General features: G+C 33.6%; 1 protein-coding gene across 2 annotated transcripts in view; it reads right to left on the bottom strand.

Annotated features, from left to right (window-relative positions):
• LOC142974951 (sodium-independent sulfate anion transporter) overlaps positions 1-21,417 on the bottom strand; it is a 48,133-nt gene extending 26,716 nt beyond the window's left edge. The window contains exons 1-3 of one of the 2 annotated variants that reach the window (XM_076117530.1): positions 21,257-21,417; positions 1,836-2,052; positions 522-717 (exon numbers count right to left, since the gene is read on the bottom strand). In XM_076117530.1, coding sequence (XP_075973645.1) covers positions 522-717; positions 1,836-2,036 — 397 coding nt within the window. In that variant the 5' untranslated portion in view covers positions 2,037-2,052; positions 21,257-21,417. Of the gene's footprint in view, positions 1-521; positions 718-1,835; positions 2,053-17,656; positions 17,791-21,256 lie in introns of those variants that run through there. The other variant, XM_076117531.1, reaches the window with a different exon arrangement.
• Between the last annotated feature and the right edge of the window lie 2,413 nt (positions 21,418-23,830).

The raw sequence follows: 23,830 nt of genomic DNA on the forward strand, positions 1-23,830 counted from the left end.
TTTACGGAACAAAGAAATGTTTAATGTAAATTCTAGAATAATATAGTACTCGTAAACAAATAAAGCGACTTCTCAAGAGCAACTGCATTGTCCGCATTGTAACTTGGTACAATTATCGAATACTGGGAAATTTTAAAAAGCCGGTAAAGTAAGTAGTTTATCAACAAGTCATTGCACTTAAGATTGCTGTAGCAACGAGTTATTAGTCTGTCAGCCGTGAGATTGAATTATTGACACTAAGCGCGCGAGAGTATTGAATTCAATAGTTTGTTATAAAATAAGAACTGTATACTTTGGATTCGTGAAATAAAACTAACACAATCGAACATTTATTGTGTCCTATAAATACATACATTTTCGTCTTCGAACCAGTTACGTAACTAAAGCGATTTAGTATTTTCATTTTATAAAAGTGAAGTTCAACTGGTTCAATTGTCAATATAAACTTAGGTTTTTACACTTAACTTAACTTTTAAAGAATCGAATAATAAAAGTAAGAGATGGATTAGAGTGTCACTTACCTAAATGTAAAATCCCCATAACAAGTTGTACTACTCCAGACAAAAAGCACAGCAACACCGCATAATCGGCATTTCTTCCCTGTATTTGTTGATAGGTCATAAGCGCCAGTAACGCTGTAGGCCCTAGCGTAATGTCCTTGCACGAGCCGAACACTATGTAGACGAAACATCCCATAAACGATGAGTACAGACCGTCCTGAAAAAGTTACGACTATGAGCGCATTCTGTGTAACGAGGGAGAGTAAATGCGGAATACATAGCACCTGGAAATAGCTGTAGACAAGTCATGACTAACAAAACACGGTGGAATTTACGAAAAACTTTGTAGGTACACTCGGGTGAAAACGTATTTCGTAACATAGAATAGTTCAGTTTTAAAACATAGCTGCACTATCAATTTTTTATTATGGAATGTATAGGATAAGTACAATTAGACCTATCAGGTTATTTATAATAGTTACATGGTCTTGTATAAACGGTCTAACATGGAACCTCTGGTCATCTGTTCCACAAAATTCATTATTGTCTCGAGAGAAAACATATTTAGTTATTTTGTGTAGCAAAATATGGAATGAATTACTAAAGTATTGTTACTAATTTGGCAGAATAGGTATGACAAAGGTAAATTTAGTCACCAAATTTCTAAAACTTAAAATTAATCCTCTAGTTATCTAGACATTAAACGCTCTCATTCGTATCTTATCTTAATTAGCAAAACGTGTTTGCACAAGGACTATGTGAAAACACATCAATCAATTTCGAAAGTTCTGAACTTAAAAATCCATTATCTGTTACATAAATCTCATTTGCAATACGTGCTTGAACAATTTTACTCTGACCTGTACTTTTAAAGGCTTTAAGCAAACGGCCTTTTGCCTCAGTCTGGTCGTTGCTCTCAAAAAATGCAATCAAAACCTCATACGCCTACGTATTTGGACCGAATCCACTCGTACCTGCGTTTTCTGCTATGCCGATATTCAAATTTGTTTAGATGCCTGCGGTTTACCAGCAGATTTGTATCATTTAAATTCAGTTTTACGAATGTAAGCTTTCGTTCATTTTATGAAAAATATGATTGCAATAGTATTTTTTGTTGGCTGTTTGTCTGTTTTTGTGCGGCCACTATACAAAAAGTACTGAATGGATTTTAATAGAACTTTCACTGTTTGAAAGCCTAAATTGTGATTTAAAAATGATGAGTTTGATGAAAAATCAGTTTGTCAATGTAGGCTATGACTTTCTCGCAGCCATATGCTGAAACTAATTGTTTTTAGATTGTGATAGTTAGTAGTTCTGTGTAATCCTTTGACTTACCTGTGGACTAAGTCCAGCCAACGTCGCATATGCTAAAGCCTGTGGAATGACAGTGAGGCCCACGGTGATGCCCGCAATTAAATCTGCTACGGCCTTCTCCGAATTGTACTCCGGAAGCCATTTGGTTATGGGCAGTCGTTTGTGTAATAACCGCTTGCATCTAGTTTGTCTTTTGGACCGGAGTTTGGAAGGCGAGGACATGTTTGTTTTTTTCTACCTGGTGACAAAGACAAAGAAAATGAGCTATATAATAACCTACTTTTAAAAAAAGCTGAAGAGTTTTTCCTTGACGTTTTGACGCATATGCGCGTCTGTGGGAACACTAGTGGTTGACATGAAAAGCATACACGGCACGGTAGCGTAAGGTTATGACCGGGAAGCAGAACTGAAAATATATAGTACAAAGGTTATCAATTTAACCTGTGAATAGATATCTAAAAAGATCCGGCTTTTTTCACACGGTTTGTAAGTCTACTCGGCCTGCTGGGTAATCTAAGCTTAATTAACTAATTAACGTCTCAAGTGGTCAATGACTGACCCAACTATCTACTATGTAAACAAATACCATAATTATTATTATGTTTACGCAAAGCAAATAAGGGGAGTTACCGTTTACTTTCTTGTCAATCATGTCATAGCAATATAAAATATTGATTGACTCGGAAATATGACTCTGTCTCCGTACATTTTAAAGTCACAAACATGTATTCTACGAAAAGAAAATGAATGCAAAATCCGATACCAAACGTAAAATGAAAATAAACGTCTTGCAGTCTTCCTGTAATCCATGCGATGCGAAGCGCGACGCTATATTAACAAAATTGTACGGAACTTTTAGTGGCAACCAAAGCTTCTTTTCAGATTTCAGTTTATAAACCCGCGATATGGAATCAATTGAATACAAGAGATAGAGATATAAAACACATTTTGAGATCAACAAAGAAATACTTAAAAGAAACATACGACTCTCAATTGGATTAAACTCGCTCATGTGCAAATAACAACAATCGGTCCAAAATTTGTGAGGAAAGTTTTTAAAAACATCGTAAATAGTTCTAGCAACTAAATAATACACTAGCAAAAGATATAAACATAAACCCTTTATAGGTAAACGGTAGCTTACACAAAACATGATAGAACAATAAAATGTGAGTCAAACTTTGCAACATTGTCTAGAGTTTGCTAGCAGCGTTGTATTTACGGAGAAATGGAGGAGCACTTTTGAAAAATAAGCATTGAAGTTAATTTACTTGGACGTAAACGTTCAATTTTGTGTTTTCAAGTTTTCATACGAAACCGCATTTCCCAGAAATAAAGTTCGTTGTTTTATATAGTGGTGTCGAGGCAGACGTAGTGAGTGTGGAGTCGATAAGGCGGCAGTGGTCAGAGCGCCCTACACTCCCCCAGCCTATAAAGCACTCCTGTAGGGAATATTGGGGTAGTTGATTTAATTTAAGACCCTTTGTGTCGCACACTTCCAATTTCCTAATAAAGGCTGGCCGCTAAACATGGCCGCCGAAAAACAAAGGACCAAACGTAGTTCTTACTTATGGAAGAGCCACAATAATATTAATCGATGGTCTGGTTATTATAGTTGATATAACAAATATTACGCATTGTTACCGGAGATCTCTGGGTTTACTATTATGCTTTGTGTTAGAGATAATGAAAGGGCCGGGGACCAGCTTAAGTGAATGAACGTCTCGTGGAATTTTGTTACTATCGCTGCAAAATTGAGGTGGTTTTACTTAGATTTTATACGAGGACAAAGTTAGTTTAAGCAGTAAAAATAATAAGGTATTGTTGACAGAACTCAATTAAATCAGACAAAACGTAGGAAAGAGAACATGTAAAGATTAAGTCTTTGAAGAATACAGAATAGGTCGCAATCTCCCTTGTCTTTTACTATACCTACGTAACAAAAGAGTAAGGAAAGGGGACGGAGGAAATCTATTACTGTCAATTTACCTCTCGAGTGGTAAGTACTGGGAGAAAATTAGCTATTAGTGTGTAGTGCGTCCGGACATGAGGCGGTAGCATGTTCCCCGATAATATTGAGGTCGGCTGTGTTAATTTGCGATGGTATGTTACATCGGTTGCCAATAAACCTCCTTGAAACAACGTCGCCACTACGCTTTGTTCGGGGGCCAGGTGGGTCTAACCAATTATTCGTCCAGATTGGCTAGAGGATTTCCATTAACCCTTGTGTTTGTTGTACATCTTTGACACTGAAGGTTTTACGTCAGGTGATCGAATCGTTATCTTTACAATATACTGTTTGCGTAATAGGCAATTTTAGAAAATACAGGATGTTGTGTACATAATGATGCAGTATTCTATGTATAGACATCTAATTTAACGTAATGATATATTGCAAATTCTGTATACAAGCCAGTGACTTTGATAATCATCAGTCATTTGTGGATATCTATTGTTAGAATGTAATGCGATAATAGGAAAAATACATCGTTTAATTGCGTAGAATTGAGTTTATGAGTTGCGAATAGCAAATCTTAGATTAGCCTTGAAATATGCTTCCTTGTGTTCGATAAAATATATATTTTTTGTAGTTGCATCTATTGCTAATGCTAATCTATTCTATTTTTAACCGTATTTTTTGTTGTTTTACTAGTAATATTATATGATTGATAGGGGTTTTAGCACTGATAAAAATAGTTTTCTAATTACTTGGGATAAAAACGGTCATTAGTCAACTTACTGGCACAAATTATCTAATCAAAAATTGATTTAGCTCCAACAAAATTTTATATCTGGTATTTTTTTAAACGGAAGCATTCACAAAAGAAAAATTGCTGTATCATGAATACGTAATATCGTAATTTTTATCGTAAGAAATTGTATTGACAAGTAATTTGCTAGTTCGTTTCAGATTGGTTATAATGAATGTTCAATAGAATAGTATTATCAAGGCCTTCATGTACTGTTTGATATTCTTTTTTGTTTTATTCAATGTTGAGTCAGTCTGTACTTGGTCACGAATCTGTATGTAGGACTGTAGGTAGCTCTACTATGGGTTCTTGAACTAATTAACTCATTTGCAAAGCCATCTGCTGTGATATTAAGGAGGCATTCGTGGTAAAATTGACACAAAATACACAAATAAGATTTGAAACAATAACTATATCAGTTGAATATGTGATATTTATGGTAATCGACTCTACAACACTATCATACGCAGTATATTATTTTGTTTTGTGCCTATATTTAGAATTAAACACAATCAAACTAATAAGTCAAGGTTAATTCAATGCGTAATTTTCATATTTACGCAGTAACTGTTTATTATATCGACGAGCCCCTCAAAATTATCTAATCTAGAAACATGATTTTGCCTACTAAAAGACTGATGTAAATAAATGACGTAACGATATCACAGCTGTTTACGTCGTCCGTTCGCGAAATTGTCACAATCGATAATAACGATATTGACCATGAACGATTACCAACAATTCATAACACTTTATCAGAATAAACGCGATAAAATTAATGATTTAACGTTTGCGATTACAAAATGCTACCGACAAAAAACCTTTTGTTGTACCCACTTTGGTGCTAATGACAGCGTAGAAAAATTAATGAAAAAGCTTATATTATTTGGGATAAAAACTGTTAAAATCATACGCCAACAAATTTAATTTTAACTGAAATGAACCTTTTGTGATTACATATTTTGTTTACACAAGTCAGGTTTTGGAAATGTTATCGCATTAATTACCAGTGTTGTTGTAGCTCAAAATAAATGCAATTAACTTTTACGAAGAAGTTAAACAAGGTGCAACGTCAACGAACGTTGAGAAAAGGAAAGATAAGACACAAGTAATTATTTTCTACGTCAATAGTTCGAGAACGGCTAATCAATGGAACGCGATACCAGTATATTAGGGTTCGTAACGACGCACGCGACCATTGGAATCAACTATCGCACTAAACGCCTATCAGGGATCCAACAATAATTCCGCATCCCAAGACGGCTATCAATCATTTTGGTGGATGGTAGCCACGTAATTCCTCGATCAATCCGTCGACCCGTAGTCGAATGTAGGGCTGCTACTGATTTTGGGTCGCAGTCTCACCGTCTGATGGGCATATCTCCCGGCTCTAGGCTTAAGCCCCCATTCAACGAAGGCTTAGTATTTGTATTCCTGCTCTCGGGTTTACACGGCTTCTGTGTTTGTGTGAACGCTGTACTGGTTTTTATTAGGTTTAATTGGATTGGTTTGAGAATTAATTTAGACTTATAGGTGGACCAGGAAGTTGTGTAACGTTGTGCATCAACCCTAACGGTATGCGGTACGATCCGTCACACGCGACTCGACGTGACGAATGCGAAGTGGTAAATGCCCGCAGAAACGATAATCCAATGAACATTCCTATGGGAAGTACATATGATACCAGGCGCCGTCTACTTTAATATTACATTCCTTACAGCTGTGACGCAACTCGCGCATGTGAACGCTCCATCATCTAACACAGTTATGTGATATTTTTGAAATAATAACAAGCTGTAGTGACGTGGGAATAGAATATAGAATAGAGTAGAAAACAACGCCTAACTCGGTTGTTTATCTTGGTAAGTTGTGCGAGTTAAGTGAAAGAAATGGGCCTCCATGGACCACCTAAGTTATTGGCCGGCAACATAGTGTCTTGCACTTTTTAATCCAAAACTTTGTATTCATATGAGAAAATATAACTTCAGTAAAGTTTTCACTGCAGAATAATTTTTGTTACTACGTGCAAAAATATGTGAAGTCATACGTATATACAGAGATTTTACTTATAACGGCGCATCATCACGAATCAACAAAAAATATAATTTGTTGATTGCAAGATTTTTTATTATTGCAGACTAATTTTATTATTGCAGATTAGCTTATTTCATCATCTAAGGAGATCGTACTTGTTGTACTGAAAATACTCACAATAATACCAGGCTTACAATATTAAAAATCAGGGAAGTATTCTTGAAGCAAAATTTGTTTAAACAGCGGTCGATAGCAACAGACCGCGTTGTTCCGCTTCTGTCAGATTATGTTAAGTTGTACTTTAAATAGAACCTGTAAAGCGTACCTAACGAGAGAGCGTCATAGGACATAATAGTGAGACCTTTTAAATATGTTACAGATTAACCCCTCAGGTTTTGACAGGCTGATTGGCGTATAAATTGGTTAACAGGCTGATAGTCTGACTGCTAGCTGTGTTAGTCAAACAATGAGCGGACATAAACCGGGGTGTAAGTGTAAAATAGTCTTCAAAAGCACGTTACGTATTTAAATCATATAAATGCTTAGGCAGCAGGCTAGGGTCGATTATTCTTTTTGTTCTGGTAAACCTAATGCCTTGACGAATAACGATGGATAACTTCTTGAAAATAAAACGAATAATTATAGTGCGAAAAACTAGTGCGAGTAAATACAAAAGTGAAGTAGATAACTGGTCCGTAAGTTATAACAGTGTTTAAAATTAGAAAGTTGTAAACATTACATACCTACTAGAATAGAATTACTTTATTCATTTCTTTATTTAAAATGTTTATGTGGATAAATGTATAAATAGACGCGTGTCGCAAAAAAGCTATCAAAGGGATTTGGCAAAAAAACGAGTAGTACTATTTCGGCAAGAACGGATTGACAGCATATTTTGATTACAAGAAATTAAAAAGAAACCATATTCATATTTACTAGCTGGTAAGAAATGTGCTCAGTTCATAGTAACACGTCTAAATCTCTAATCACGATTTTGTGGAAAATAAACTTCAGCCTGTAGAATATTTAGAGCTATCCTAACATTAAGTAACTTTATTTTAGACAGGGGCAGTTATTACTTCGTCATAGTGACACAAAGATGATGATTAATAATGTCAAATCAAAGTCATTAAAAATATTATTTGTAAATAATCTTATTTATATCTACCTTTTATCAGAGTATTTAAGTGAATGTTATCAATTTAATAATTTATACCTACGCCCTGGGAGGTTGAATAAACTAAGCCTGTTATCAATGAATTACGGGATTAATATATTAAAATTATCGTCTCTTTTATTAACGAAAGCGAATTAAAAAGATAAAGTAATTAATGCGCATACATCGATGAGTAAGTCAGTTTACAATTATTGAGATAAAACTTTAGTTCATTTTTTAGGATTCATTAGTAAAAGATTAAATATTTTTTAAGAATAATAATGTCTTATATACCTTTTCATTTATTTTTTTAATATTTTACAGAAGTAATTAATTTTAATAACACCTGCACCTAACCTTTCTTTAATGCATTTAAGGAATCGTCTATTATCGTTATCCTACGTTAAACTTAATATAATATCCTATTAAATCATTGCAAACCTTTTGTATTCAGTTCACTGCAAATCCTGAATGCTAGTAAATCATCGTTTGTTAGCTGCAACATGTTTAATGCTGAAGATAAATAACATTGTGAAAAGATTAGTGATATTTTCAGTGAAACAAATTGCCGAAATGCGCGTTACTCGATTACGAGACATCGATTTGTTTCGCGCGTCGTCGCAAGCGCGGCACGTCGACGTCATTAATACCGTGTTACAGGCAAAGGCGAGTTGTTTTCTTAGAGTTCTTTACCTAAAGCCCTGCTCTGAGCGACGAAAGTCACGCGATGCAAATGCAACAAACGCATACGTCAAATAGACATCCAAGTATAATCATCATTTACCGCTGGAAATGATTCTATTTCTAGTTCTACGCTGATAAGTTTTACAATAAAGTTCAAATCAGACGAGGTAAATGTTTCATTTTTATACGGTATTGAACATCGTTGATGTATCAATTATTAGGTACATCCATGATACATCACTTTAGTCTTCATAAATTTTATGTTAAATAACGAAAAACAAGAATGAAAGTGAAAATAAATGTTAGGTTCCATCTCACATCCAACCAGTACTATAATGTAATTGTACAGGATCAGTAATTAAATCTCTGTAGCAAGAGAAGATTATTGATGTAATATAATAGTTTATAAGCGTAATCGGTCTTAGTATTTTCAAATAACTATCTATAATTAATATTTCGCAAATATATTAATTAAATCTAAGAGCACCATTATCACGCAAAATAAACAATAGATAATATAATAATTATGCTCAGTAATAAACCAGAGTTAAGTTCCCGACACGGGAACTAAATTCAATGAATTGTTAATAATTATGAGTTATAAATAATAGTATAATAAAGCAAAAAAAAACGCTACAATAGATATTTATTTTTTTGCATCAAATTAAGCCCTGAACTTAACTTGTTATAAATGATTGTTTTTTCTCAAGGACTCTCGGACACTCGTGTCTTTGATGGCCAATTTATTACATTAGTGTCAACAAATAGCGCTCCTGTTTTTTTATTCTAGAACAAATCAGATGTGCGAGTCAAATTTTCTTGAAAATTTTATTATTATGCAACGGCAGCAACAATTTCACAATAGATTATTTACACCTGAATGACATGTAAATACTGTATACACACACAGCGGCTGAGTTATTAGAATTTTCTAGATTTTCTAGCATTATAGACTTAGCAAGTCTAAAATGCATACAAATTATTACTTTAACATTTAAAACACTACCGTAACAAATTTAAATTTTCTGCTGAACATTTTAGACAAGCCGGAAAAATTAACCTACCTAAATTACAACCTCCGCGAGATGCGGGTCCCTAAAAGTCAAGTCAATATAACGGGCCATAAATAAACATGTCGCGTATTCGTTCACAATAGATGATAGTGCACATCTGCAAGGGTCCCAGGACCCAATGAACTTTCCCTTAACAAATTACGGGACCCGTGTTAGTCCAACGATTACAAGACGCCGATTCATCACGCGGAGTTTCGGACGTAGCACGTATTTCTCTCATCTATTCCACCCGTCCGCCGTCCGATCAGTCAACGTTATCGGGACTCAGAAACGACAGGTCTGCGCGCCTTCAATGAGCAACAAAATTAATTTCTGAAAGGGCTGAAAATCCATGTTTTTTCAGATTCAAATAGTACCTAGTTATAAAAGTTGACATTCTGCATGCTTAAGTCCGAGATTAGATACTTAAGCGCGGAGCTGAGATTTTCACTACGTGAAAGATAGATTTGCTTTGTTCACATCGAGTCGCGAGTATTTAAATAATAATAATAATAACATTTATTTCAGACTTTGTCCATATTCTTGTTAGTAACAATGTTCTTAGTCTAATGTTAGTAAAAATACAAATACAAGTACACATAAGTCAGGCGCTTGCTCTCGTGTGGAGGCCTATCCAGTGTGCCAACAGTACCGAGTCCCAGCGGCCGGCACACGTCGTCAGCATGGTGCTGGGGCTGCCGCGCACCCGGGCTAGCATCGAGGCACAGCGCTTGCGTATGATCGCATGGAAGCCGTCCACGTGCGCCTCCGCGAACATGCCACTCGCGCTACAGTAGCGCGGCAGCCCCATCAACACCCTGAACGCATTATTATACTGTATACGCAGAGCGCTGTACGTCCCCTGCGTGTAATTGGCCCACAGACTGCACGTGTAGAAGGTCTGACAGAATGCCCTAAATAGTGTGACCTTCACTTGTTCAGTACAACGTGCGAATCTGCGAGCCAACATATTACAGCGGATACACAGCGCCCTACGTTCTCTCTCCATATCCATGTTGTCTTTAAGGTCTTCAGTGACCCAATGGCCCAGATACTTGAAATGAGTGACTCTGTTTAAAGGTGTACCGTAGAGTGAGACGGGTGGTATATCTGAGTAATCTTTTTTGGGAGCTCTAAAAACCATAACCTCACTTTTCTTAACATTGTATCTGAGCCCATGGGCCTCCGCATACCTTTCACATATTCGAAGTAACTTGCGCAACGCTCCGATTGAAGGGCTGAGCAGCACCATGTCATCTGCGTAGCTAATATTGTTAACACAAATTCCCTCGATATGACATCCAATTCCTGTGCTGCTCAGCTCTCCAATCAGGCGGTCAATATACAAATTAAAAAGTTTCGGTGAAGTCAACCCTCCCTGCCTCACCCCACACTCTAACCCGTATTCATCCGATCTACTATCCGCCCACCTAACAGTATTTTTCTGGTTATTGTACCAGTACTCAAATATCGATACAATCTCAGGGGGCAGACTAGTGTCTCGACGCATTTTATTCCACAATAGGTCGTATGAGACCATATCAAAAGCCCGGGACAGATCCAGGAAACACGCGTACACTGGCGTCTTACGCGAGGTGTAGTAGTGCACAGTCTGCTTGAGACACAGGATCGCACTTTCAGTTGATAGACCAGCCCGAAAACCGAACTGACCGTCATACAGTTTTATATGTTCAGTTAAATGGCCGTCAAGCAGACTGTCCAATACCTTCGCTATGACCGAAGCTAGCGAGATAGGCCTATAATTTAACCTATCCGATACATCACCAGTTTTATTTTTTACAATAGGGACCACAACAGTAAACATGAGATCGTCCGGTAGGTAGGAGTGGCTAACACACAGATTAAATAACAAAGCTAGAACCCTTGGCAAGTGTGGCCCAGCGTGTCGCAGGTGCTCAATGCTGAGGCTATCATGACCTGGAGACTTTCCTCTTTTCATACAATTTATGACCAAAGCTATATCTTTTGCAGTAAACCTTACATTGATATCTCCAGACGTAGCCCCAACACCGGACACCGACAACAGATCCGATTGCGCAGGCCTCAAAAACGGTTCAACTCGAAAATGGTGCTGAAATAATCTCGCGATGTCGTCCGGATTGTGAACTCCATCGACGCTCACGGGTCGGCTTGGCTTCAAATTCAATTTATTTGTTGATTTCCAAAATTTATTAAAGTTATTATTGGAATGGTGTTGAGCTATGATATCCATTTTAATTTTTTCTTGGTTATTTTGACACCATTTCAATTTTAACTTGAACGCTCGCCTAGACTCTGTCATTTCATTGTATAACCATCCAGAGCTAGGTTTCCCATACAATAACCAATTCTGATAACATTGTCGAGCCTTACCGTGAGCCTCTCTCACGTGTCTATTCCAGCCTATTATGTGTTTACCCCTCCCAGGATTTGAAGCCGCGCTGTATGAATATTTCGCGCCCTCAGACAGTACACGCACAATACTTTTATACATATCATTAATTAATGATTTATGGTTTGTACAGTTACACATTTTATCAGCACAAGTAGCAAATTCCACTGGAAAGTCGATATCCCTTAAGTTTGTATGACAAAAATTATAATAAGTCTCTATTTGACACGCCTGCCTTTCACCCCATATTACTTTATTTTTACAAAAACTATTCATTATAATTTTAGGCTTTATCAAATTTAAATTACAAGTTAACTGCATAGGATAGTGATCAGACCAGTACGTATCGTACAATATAGTCACGTGATCGATAGTTGCGCGCGCGGCGCTCGAGACCACGCAGTGATCGAGCCACCGGCGGCACCCGTGTGCCTCACTAACAAAAGTGTGTGAATTTAAAGATACAAAGGAAAATTGTTTGAATAAAATTCCGTTTGAACTGAACTGTATGATAATTCAACACTTTCAGTCTATTTTTAATACATCGCATTACAATTCCAAGTCATATTATGGAACAAACAGGAGTGAAACATTGACAAATAAAGTATCATGTCGTAACTAAGCCATCTGAAAGCAATGCGGTATTCATTGCTTTCAGACTGAAGGTTATTCGATAGCAGCAGATACTTTACTGTAGAAATTTTGCAGCGCTTGCATCAAACCCTGTCAAAAGTACTTGGGACTTTTGTATATAGTTTTTACCGCGTAACTTAATATTGCGGAACTCGTAAAACTTGCTGAGTGACTGGCATTGAGTACCGTTGTCTCGACATATTACGCGATTTCCTAGCAAATAGCCCGATCACAACAGATAAAAATGTTACTCGCAGTCATGTCACGATTTGGCACTCTCCGCGTTTTTCGCTACTGTAATTTTGAACAAAAAATGTTTATGGTTTTATTGATACTAAACTGTATGTTATCAAAGTTAACGTCTTTTTCAGATATCTTATAAACATGTACTATATTTTTCTCATATTCTTAGTATAGAGACAGAATTATTCTGGAAAAAACGGTATTCACGCTGCATAAACTGAGTCGAATCGAATAGCGCCTCAACACAAAGAGCTCGTATGTATTCTGGATCTCAAAACCAGACATTCGATATAGAGACGGTAAGTATTGCGAAAATCGTGTTCAAATTTCATTGAACCAATTTTCAACGGCTGCGGCGTTTGTTGAGTATGTTATTTCCTTATAGTTTTCGTTACGCTCTTCTTTTATTTTTAATAAAATCAATTAATTGGAACGTGGTCTATATTCCAATAAAATGTACTGTACCTATTTATCATAAATGACTCATTGTATTCTAATTAAAACTTATCTAAAACCAAATAAGGTTACTGGGGCACAATGATCTATGACCGATACGTCTTTTGAGAATATTCTTAGATAATAATCTAAGACACAGGGGCCTCTTCTTAATTCATGAATATCATGTTTACCGTATCGAGAATACATAATGTATTAATGTCTGAGAAAGGGCGTTGATATAATATGAACCTAACGTGAATGTCTAAATCCTATCAGATTACTCCATTGTTTTCTATGTAAGCGTATGTGCTAGGTCGACTTTCACGAGTACATTAGTATTCTCTTCTCGCTCCCCGAGAATAATGTCAGTGCTTAAATTCGTTATAAGCTTTTATGAAAGACCACAAATATTTTCTTTTTTTCTTTATTAACGCACTACATCGAGTTAAACCTAATTGGGATGCTACAGGCGTTCTGGTGTTTTATCAAAAAATAGCTATTTCACATGTAGTGTATCTAAGTTTTGAAGGTAACATACGTAATTACGTGCTCCGCTTTCACAATGTACTTTCACGCCAATATATTATTTATGAAGTAGAAAATAAAGAAAAATCTGTTTCTTTGAAATATTTGCTCTTATAACAAAAGCCCTACGCGTATTCGCATGTCTTAAGAAATATTGGCTAAAATAAAATTCGCAACAAAGCGAAAAAGAATTTTATTGTGGAACCACATCCTATTGGTGTCAGTTTCTCTAGCCTAAGAACATTCCGGCGTCTGTCACTTGATACGTGACTCTCGTGTACTACGATATCATTGTGGACTGAACCGAAGAGCCATTGCTAAACAAAACCTCATATTATATACGTTCCCAAAGTTGCCGTCTGAAACACAATGCATGAAGATTTTTGGCAATTTCATAAACATCCTTTTGGGAACGTATTGTTTAGGCAGGCCAGCTGTGGAACAACCAGACAAGATAACGAAGTCTGGCAGATTAGGTTCTTACATATGATTATCACAATTCTGCTAAAATCTGAAAAGATTACTTAGCACAGTACCTATTTATTTCGAAAAGATAAGATTTATCAAACATTGCAGTCTTAAAACATAATTAAAGTGATTTCGGTTATAAATGACACTTAAGTATGAATGATGCACAACGTGACGTTAAAGCGTTGATTCATTCATTTATTATTGAGCTGTAACGAGTTAAAATTACAATATTCCCGGATGTTTCCCTTTCGACCTTTACAGAGTTTGATAAGCTTATATTGTTTCTTCCGATGCACTGGATGCAATTTATCGGACATCAAATAAACTCCATCCATAAAGATTAAGCGAAATGTTTCGCAACAACACAAAAACTTTAAATATCATGTCATAAATGCAGTATTAAAACATATATAAAATAAATATATTAAAGATGCGACAAAGGCGAGTCCATTATCTTTATTAGACTGCCCCCAAAGGCTATTGATAACATAGATAACAAAAACTCACGGATTCAACTATTTCCGTGATCCCGAACTACGTATTAATAACCATCTAATATTTTTATAAATAAACTAACGAAGTAATCGTAAATGAAATATTTTGATTACGCCTAATGATAATATGAAGGTCGGTCTCATCTTACATTAGCTTATTACCGCTTATGCAATATAATAATAAACGACTTTTAAAAAATAGGTCATTTAGTGGTGTCACAATAGCAAACAATTGTCTCAATTGTTGTTATCAACGAAACTGTAAAACGACTTCGCATTGCAGTCTTGTCTCTACAGTTTACTTGGGTTTTCATAACGAGAATGTAAGTTTGCTACACGTGCGCAGAATCACAGATATCCCAAGACAATGTTCATTATTTTACTGATTTAATAGTACTAGAAATTAGGCACTGATTTATAAAAAAATGGAATTAGAATTCTAGACAAAGCATGAAATCGAATTCGCGTAAATTAAAAGAAACATTAGTGATTGAAATAAATTCTAACTAATTTAATAAAAGTAAATATAAAACGAGATCAGCGAACCATTAGATTTATTTATATTCTGCTTCGTCAGCTCTCGAAACAAAAATAAAAACAGATTGTGCGCTAGCTTTCACAAGATATACAGAAAGCTGAGCTTAGGCTCATTATAAATTCTTTCAGTGCACAATAAAAACTAATTACATAGACTGACTTGCTTCGCCGTTACAACTTTAAGTCGACGTCTTGGGTCTAAGCACTCTGGGTAAAGTCGCAAACAATAAATATGTATGTAAACGTGCAACTTTGACAAGATTTTATAGATGTGATTATTGTGTTAATATATTCCCTTTATAAAAGTTTTTCTTAATATCTATAAAAAAATTGGTGGTCACCGGTATCAATAGGTACCTACGTTTTATTTTGTGTGTATGCGTACATGTAGACTAAAGGAACTTAAGTACTTTTTAGTTCTGAATTACTAAAAAAACACGATCGCATGACGGTATTGAGCAATAAAACATAGCATTCTATGTTGATATTGTTCTTGTCTAGTACAAAATTTACATAATATTATGAGCTAAAGTAGGGTACACAAAACTAATGCGATTGTTCAACTTTATAGCTGAAATTATACATCAATAAACATTTTCAAAATATATATGCTTTAGTTTACTAGCTTTTGCGCGATATCGCTCGTGATTATATTTTTCACAAAATATAATCTATCACCGTTTTCAATTCTGTCTTAAATCTGTTAGGCAGCTAAGCTGTGGAGACTTCACATACAAACTGTCAGATTTACTTTCGCTAATAGCAGTCATAATAATTACACATTTAGTTTAACATGCTCATAAATGATTTCATTAATGTTAGTAAATAATAGTAATAAGACCTCCGAACTTTTTAAATCAGTCGAGTCTCAGTAGCACGATTGATCAATATTCTGTAAATGCATAACTACCTACGTAAAGTAATCATCTACAGTGATCATTATCATTGTAAAAACACGGCGAATAATTGTTTTCTTAGGATCATAAACGAGAAAGGACACAGCTATTATACGCTGTGATAAATTGATACCGTCTACAATTAAGTGTTTGTCTACTATTCAAATCAGCTAGTCTATAAGAAATTAACGTTTCTTGAAATGCATTTTACTTCAGAAAAAACTTTCCGACCTAGTGTTTTTGTTTGGATGCGATGGATAATGAGTGTTTAATTATATTTGTAGCAATTTAAAAATTTTACATTATGTCAGAACGATTTTATCATATCGTTTAGGATATTCATTCAATTTGCTAGCTCTTAATTCAACCTGTTTCGGAGAAAGGTAGTTTCACGAAGCAGCATTACCTCTGATGTCTATGGAGATGACTTTCGTGAGTGAATTGTGAAAGACATAATGGAACTAAATAAACTAAAGTTTATTAGTTTTTGGGAGTTTTTTTTTTAATAAATAAAGTAAACTATTGAATATTGTTTAAAAATCGTAATTTTCCAGAAGCTTAAGAGTTAATTAATAAAATTAATTATAACTTTTATGCAATTTACGGGTTTCTGTGAGTATCTACCGAAGTAAATTGATAATATTATCTGAAAGATAGCGCATATACCTGTACCTTCTGAAATAATTTACTGAAGTTCTATGGTCAAGTTCATTCGGATCTTTTCTAGAATTTGAATCGTTTTTAGTAAAACAAAATGTTTGGAGCACCGAAGTTTATCCATTACTGGTTTAGACCTCTAGCCTCTAGTTGGTAAGGGTTAAACCTCTAGTCCATCACGGTAGCCAACTGAGAGTTAGAGTATTAGATAAACCCTCTTAAAAATCTATTTAGATTTTTGTAAAAGAAAGTGTTTTCTTTTTACTAATTAACACATAACTTTGAGAAAATATCGATAATTTGACTAAACTTAGGTTGATTGATCACATCGATCACAAGTGGATATTTTTTTTATAAATGTAAGCGAGTAATTATTGTAAAGTATAATATTCGCGATAATATATAAGTGTCTAACACCAGCGTCAAAACGAGTGTTCCGTTGTAGTTTCGCCAATTTTATTAGGAAGTTTTGATAACGTGCTGTAAAAATGTAAATTCGCTGTATTAACGATAACGTGACAATAACAGTTTTTTATTTGATAATATTGTGGTTTCATGTTGTTATTTTAAATAATTGTGGTATTGGATACACGAGGTTTTATAGTAGAGTTGCACATCAAGCAAGTACCCTTCACAAATATTAGATATTTAAATGTTTACATTGATTAGTAAGTATTTTAGTATGATATTGTTTCCATTTAGTATATTTAACGTGAAAAATGTATTGATAAAAAAAACATTTTGCTAAGAAAAATATACTTCTAATATTTATCCGGTTTCAGATTTATTATAAGTAACTAGCAAGTAAAAACATAAGAATGAATTATGTTCCCCTAGCCGTATATAAAAATAATAAAATAAAAAAATAGCAAATAAGTACCTGAATTTATAAGAAAAATTACTATATAAAATCACTGTCACAAAAAAACAAAATTAATTCCACATTTTAAAATTAAGAATTTAGGACAAAACCCTGCGCGGGCACACCACTTGAGCGTTCGTTCACTGACTGACAGGTCGATACGAATGCCGATAGGCGCGCGACCACTTGCCCCTCATAACTTCCCTCGTTCTATAAAAAAAATAAAACCTCTCTGTCTGTCCGTCGAACAAATAAAAATAAATACGGGTTTATACGCGGATTTTTCGTTCGCAGTTCAAGGAATCGTTCCATTGAGTTTTTAATCGACTTTTTCAATTTCAATAAAAATATGTTACATAAATAGTTTTTACTTTTTGAAGCTTCTTTGATGCTTTGCTTTTTGTATCGCGTTTTTCTATGCACTTAACAAAAAACGTGTAACGAAAACATACTTAAAATAAGTTAGGTACTACAACATTTGTTGCTATTTTCTAGTATATAACAATACGAAATAAAATAATATTTCCGTATAATGCGCCAGTAAGCTAGAAAGTTGTTTTTTATTCGGCTCATTATATTTTAACATCGAGTCAAATTAAGGGCTGTAACAAGTTCTTCCGGTGAAGGTACAATATCGATATTATTTACTTCCATAATAAACAATGTTTGAAAGGAACTGTATCAAGGTAGGTACTTATAATTTACATTACACTTTTACATTTTTGCAAATTAAGTTGTAACTGAAATGAAATAAATTATATAAGCGAATTTCGGTTGTGGTTGTAACTAAAAATATGTAGAGTTCATGTAGAGCAGGGGTTCCCAACCTTTTTTTAGTCCGGGACCACTTTTATATAAATTATTCTTGTTAGCAGGGACCACTATGTAAATATATTAAAAATAAAGTGTAGTAATCATCCGGAAAATATAAAATTTTTATGACATTCGCGGACCATATTTTGACTTCGGCGGACCACTGGTTGGGAACCACTGATGTAGAGCATGTAGACAGAATAATTGCGAAGCATGTAATTGTCATTTTTAGAGACTACAAAAAAGTAGGAGTTATATGTTCCTCCTTACATTCGACCGGTTTTTGTTTTCTTTAAATGATTTGACAAGAAATATTTTAACGTAATTTTATCTGGTCAAAATTTTTGTCTACTCACTATTTAATAACACTGATACACAGTGACTTAAGAAACAGGGCTTAGATAGATAGACTGTGGTCCTTAATATAACCACAGGTTTTTCAAAAGGATCATTTCTCTCAAAGTCAGTAAAAACAGCTATCAATTAAGACACGTCAGTAAGTCATATTCATAAACCTAGGAGTGATAGGAAAAACTTGCATCATATGAAAGATTTTTTTCCTATCAACTGCATTTAATGATAAATAGTCAGAAAATTGCTTTGTAGATGCAATCAAATTTTGAAGGAAGCTAAGTCGCGTGCGATTGTTTGCAAACAAAATAATAACGCACATCAATCTATTAACGATTTCATCGTCAGTTGTAGTTGCGATGGTAGTTTATTGTTTTACGGACAAATTACAACCAATTTATTATTGGTTTGTAGCAATTTTATTTGTTAACATAATAGCATTTTTTTCTTCTAGGTTTAAAACACTACTTTTTTAACTAGACCAATCATTGGAAAAGGTAATATACTCTGGTATATCAACAAACCATAATTTCAATAATAACTTATTATTATCAGACATATTTGATTCATTCCATAACAAATTAAAATGGTAAACAGATTAAGTGGTACTTTATATAATTTATTGTTATTTTCAGTCATTGTTATAAAATTATTATAAAATAATGATATAATCATAAAGAACTTAATATGTACTGATAAGAAAAATAAAGTATTACATATGGAACAATAAGAAATTAAATCACCTATATGTATTCTAATAATATTAATGTAAATGTGTTGGTGGGTTTGTTTGTGGGCTAAACTAAATATAAATATAATACATTTTTATAAAGAGAATAAAATAAATAGATTTAATCCATTAATGTCCCACTGCTGGGTGAGGATCTCCTCCCGGATTAAGGGACAGGTTACACTGAGTCCACACTGGCCAAGTGCAGTGAGCCTATTTCATTCCAATAAGAAAAATAATTAAACTACAAAAACTTAATCATGCACAAATTATAAACTGATTGTGATAATATTTGATGCATAGTTAGCAAGAGCTGAACTTTGAAGACAAAGTTGAAGGTAAAAATATAGCCAGTTAATTAAGACCAAACTAAGATTAGTAAAAAATAATGCAGTTATAAAAAGATAGTGAGTACTCAATGAAAATTTATCTTTATTAAATTACTGAGTGATTGATTATTTACTTGTATTAAATCATGGATTAACTTATATTATATGAATCAATTAATAACTATCTAAACATATTTAATATATTTATGCTTGGGTCGGGAGTAAATCATTGTTATCCATTGTGGCAATGCTAGATTCTGGGATTGCACTGGTCTATGATTATTAAGAGAAAACTATGATTTATGAAGCACGAATATCACAACGCCTACATACCAGGTGTTGCCACTTGGTATGACTCTTACCAACTTCCTTTAATTCTTTCACATCTATACATCTTACTATGCAGGACTCCCGGTTACTAGTACTATTCACCTGATTATGAAGCACTCCTCTATATGAATATTTTAATACAATATGTTCAATATTATACTGAAGTCTGATCAACTAAAATGTTTACCAGTATGTTTAAAGATTTCTTTAAAAAAATTTTTTCTCTAATCATTATTAGTTTTACAGAGTAAAGTACTAAACAATTGTTGTTGTACACAGTATGATTACAATAGAGAAGTATTATAATTGCATATATAACGTAGATATATAACCTTTATTCTCTGTAATATTATTGTTAATTTTGTTTCCTGAAACAACATGCCTTTTGAAGTAGTGTAGGTACTGTAATATTAACTTTATGACATGATATATTAACTCTATGAAAAAAAAAAAAAGTTTTAGAATTATTTTCCCCTGAAAATGTAATAAAACGTCTGATTTATTAATACAAATATTGTAAGTTTTTAAAAGTAAAAACATACATACATCTGCAATGTCTTATAGTAGGTATCTGTGAGCAATTTTTAAAAAAATAATCATCAATCAAACCCCATTTACAAAGATCAGTAAATTAAACCTCTTTGATTTCTACTGCATTATGTACACTACACGCCACACACCTATTTGTTTAAGTAAACAAGCAATGAACTAGACAATAGAGCTTGATTACTGCACTTGGCATAAACACTTGGTTCACAAAGGTTAAAAAAAATTGTAGTCTTAAGTCTTAAGCTGTCTTTATTTAAAAAAGTAAATTTATGTTAGTAATAACGTAGTGAAAATTCACTTAACTCATTATTTAGAAGTGAAAGGCCTTATTCCTATACCTGATATTCTTATTAAAATAATTTATGGTTTAAAAATTTCAAACCAGTTTTATTCCTAAAATGTTTATTAAAACCTTATTCTTTTTGTAACTGTTACATGGTATTACCCTTTTAAAGTGCATTAATGTTACGAGAACGCAATCTGTTACATTCTAATTATGAAATGTTAATAACTGACCTTTTTGTGCCTCCAGCAGCTGATGCGACAATTTCACTTATTTTATAACATAGCGCTGAACATTTTTATCAATTTTCAAGCAATATTTGAATTAGATTTATGTAGAAAACTATAATTAAACTAAAATGTACAGTACAGCACCACCTCAGAGCGGTGTGTTGACAAATATAGTATTGTCAGATTTGACAGTGACAGCTGGGACAACGTTTAGTTATTGCTCTTTCGTTTCGTAATAGCTTGATTTGCTACTTAGTTACTTACATTAATTTTTAGTAAATTATATTTAGAACATATACAGGGTGTGGCGTAAATAATGGATATTCCTTTACCAGCGGATGGGCGACAACCCAACTGATCTAAATATCAAAATTTACCTCTGGCACAAGTATCATAGTTTTTGAGATTTTGGCCATTTTGTGTGTTTTTTAAAAAAACGATTTAAGCTCGTTCTTTTTAATGCTGTGATCACAATTTAAGGCTTTTTTTAAATCCGTTTTTTGCAAATAAATCCTGAATAGATGTGCTATTGAATCTACAATCTTGTTTTGTTATTACTACTTGTTTTTTATTTAAATTATGCATTCAAAGTTGAATTTTATAATCTTTCACAAAATTTGTGCAACTTTGAGCACTTGTGGTGAAAAAAAAATGTATGGTGGCTTTACTGCCCACGCCATAAATAATTTCTAAATTTTATTAGAATTCTAAATTGGTATAACATGCAGCATTAATACCGATTATTGTCAAAATATTACAAACAACTTAAATTATTAACACTTTTGCCGGTCGACTAATTTAATTTTTTCACGCTATGCGCGTTCTAGATTCAATAGCACATCTATTCAGGATTTAATTGCAAAACACGGATTAAAAAAAAGTCTTAATTTGTGATCACAGCACCAAAAAGTACGAGCGTAAATCGTTTTCTTAAACACACATAATGGCAAAAAAAAATTGCATTTAAATCCTAAATTAATGTGCTATTGAACCTAATATCTTGTTTTGTTATTACTACTTGTCTTTTATTTAACCTGTGCATTCAAAGTTAAATTTTATAATATTTCAACACTTTTGTTCAACTTTGAGCACTTGTGTGCAGTGTTGAAAAAAAAAAAGAAATACAAAACATAAATACTATTCAAATAATAAAGATAATTAGAAATCTAAAGAAAACTACTCTGTTGACAAAAAAATCATTTTTCATCAAATTGTAATACATTACTTTGAAATAGACTTGGTAGAAGCAGCACAGTTCCAAGCTTTTTTATCATCTAAATAATCTTTAATAGTGTAATAACCCTATAAACATGAATATTTGAAAGCAAACTTAGCTTAAACGCGCTGATAAAATAAAATTAGTCGACCGGCAAAAGTGTTAATAATTTAAGTTCGTTGTAATATTTTGACAATAATCGGTATTAATGCTGCATGTTATACCAATTTAGAATTCTAATAAAATTTAGAAATTATTTATGGCGTGGGCAGTAAAGCCACCATACATTTTTTTTTCACCACAAGTGCTCAAAGTTGCACAAAAGTTGTGAAAGATTATAAAATTTAACTTTGAATGCATAATTTAAATAAAAAACAAGTAGTAATAACAAAACAAGATTGTAGATTCAATAGCACATCTATTCAGGATTTATTTGCAAAAAACGGATTTAAAAAAAGCCTTAAATTGTGATCACAGCATCAAAAAGAACGAGCGTAAATCGATTTTTTTAAAAACACACAAAATGGCCAAAATCTCAAAAACTATGATACTTGTGCCAGAGGTAAATTTTGATATTTAGATCAGTTGGGTTGTCGCCCATCCGCTGGTAAAGGATTATCCATTATTTACGCCACACTCTGTATATTAATAGATTTTTTTTCATAATCGAAAAAAAAATAGATTGAATTACATGCATAACAAGAATAGGGTCTTTACCCTATTCTTGTTATGCATGTAATTCAATCTATTTTTTTTCTGTCTGATCTGTTCCTTTGAACATCACAGCTAGTTTGTTAACGATTGAAACAGCTGTGGTAAACTTTATTAGTAAAGTAGTAATGCAAATTAAAATAAACAATATAGTTGTTATGTGCTAGGATTTGGTGCACAGGCGGAAAATATAAACCGCTGAACACTAACATTTTAACCAATTACCGCCTCACTGCTGGACAAAAGTCTCCTTCCGTAAAAGAGGAAAAAGTTGAAATTATAATCTATACTTCTATACTAATATTATAAAGCTGATGAGTTTGTTTGTTTGTTTGAACGCGCTAATCTCAGAAATTACTGGTCATTGAAAATTTATTTTAGTGTTAGATAGCCCATTTATCGAGGAAGGCTATAGGCTATATATCATCACGATACGACCAATAGAAGCAGAATACCCGTAAAAAAAATTAGAAAGACGGGGAAAATTTTGACCCATTCTCTTATGTGACGCAAGCGAAGTTGCGCGGGTCAGCTAGTATTACATAAAATATTACCTTCGTGCATAATAATTAACTTTATAACAGACTAACTAAAGATTTCGGTGAAATCATAAAAACTAGCTATTATTAGGTTGTTTTCAATAGTACGAG

Source organism: Anticarsia gemmatalis, chromosome 8 (genome assembly GCF_050436995.1).
Source record: "Anticarsia gemmatalis isolate Benzon Research Colony breed Stoneville strain chromosome 8, ilAntGemm2 primary, whole genome shotgun sequence".
In the NCBI taxonomy this organism is placed as follows: Eukaryota; Metazoa; Arthropoda; class Insecta; order Lepidoptera; family Erebidae; genus Anticarsia; species Anticarsia gemmatalis.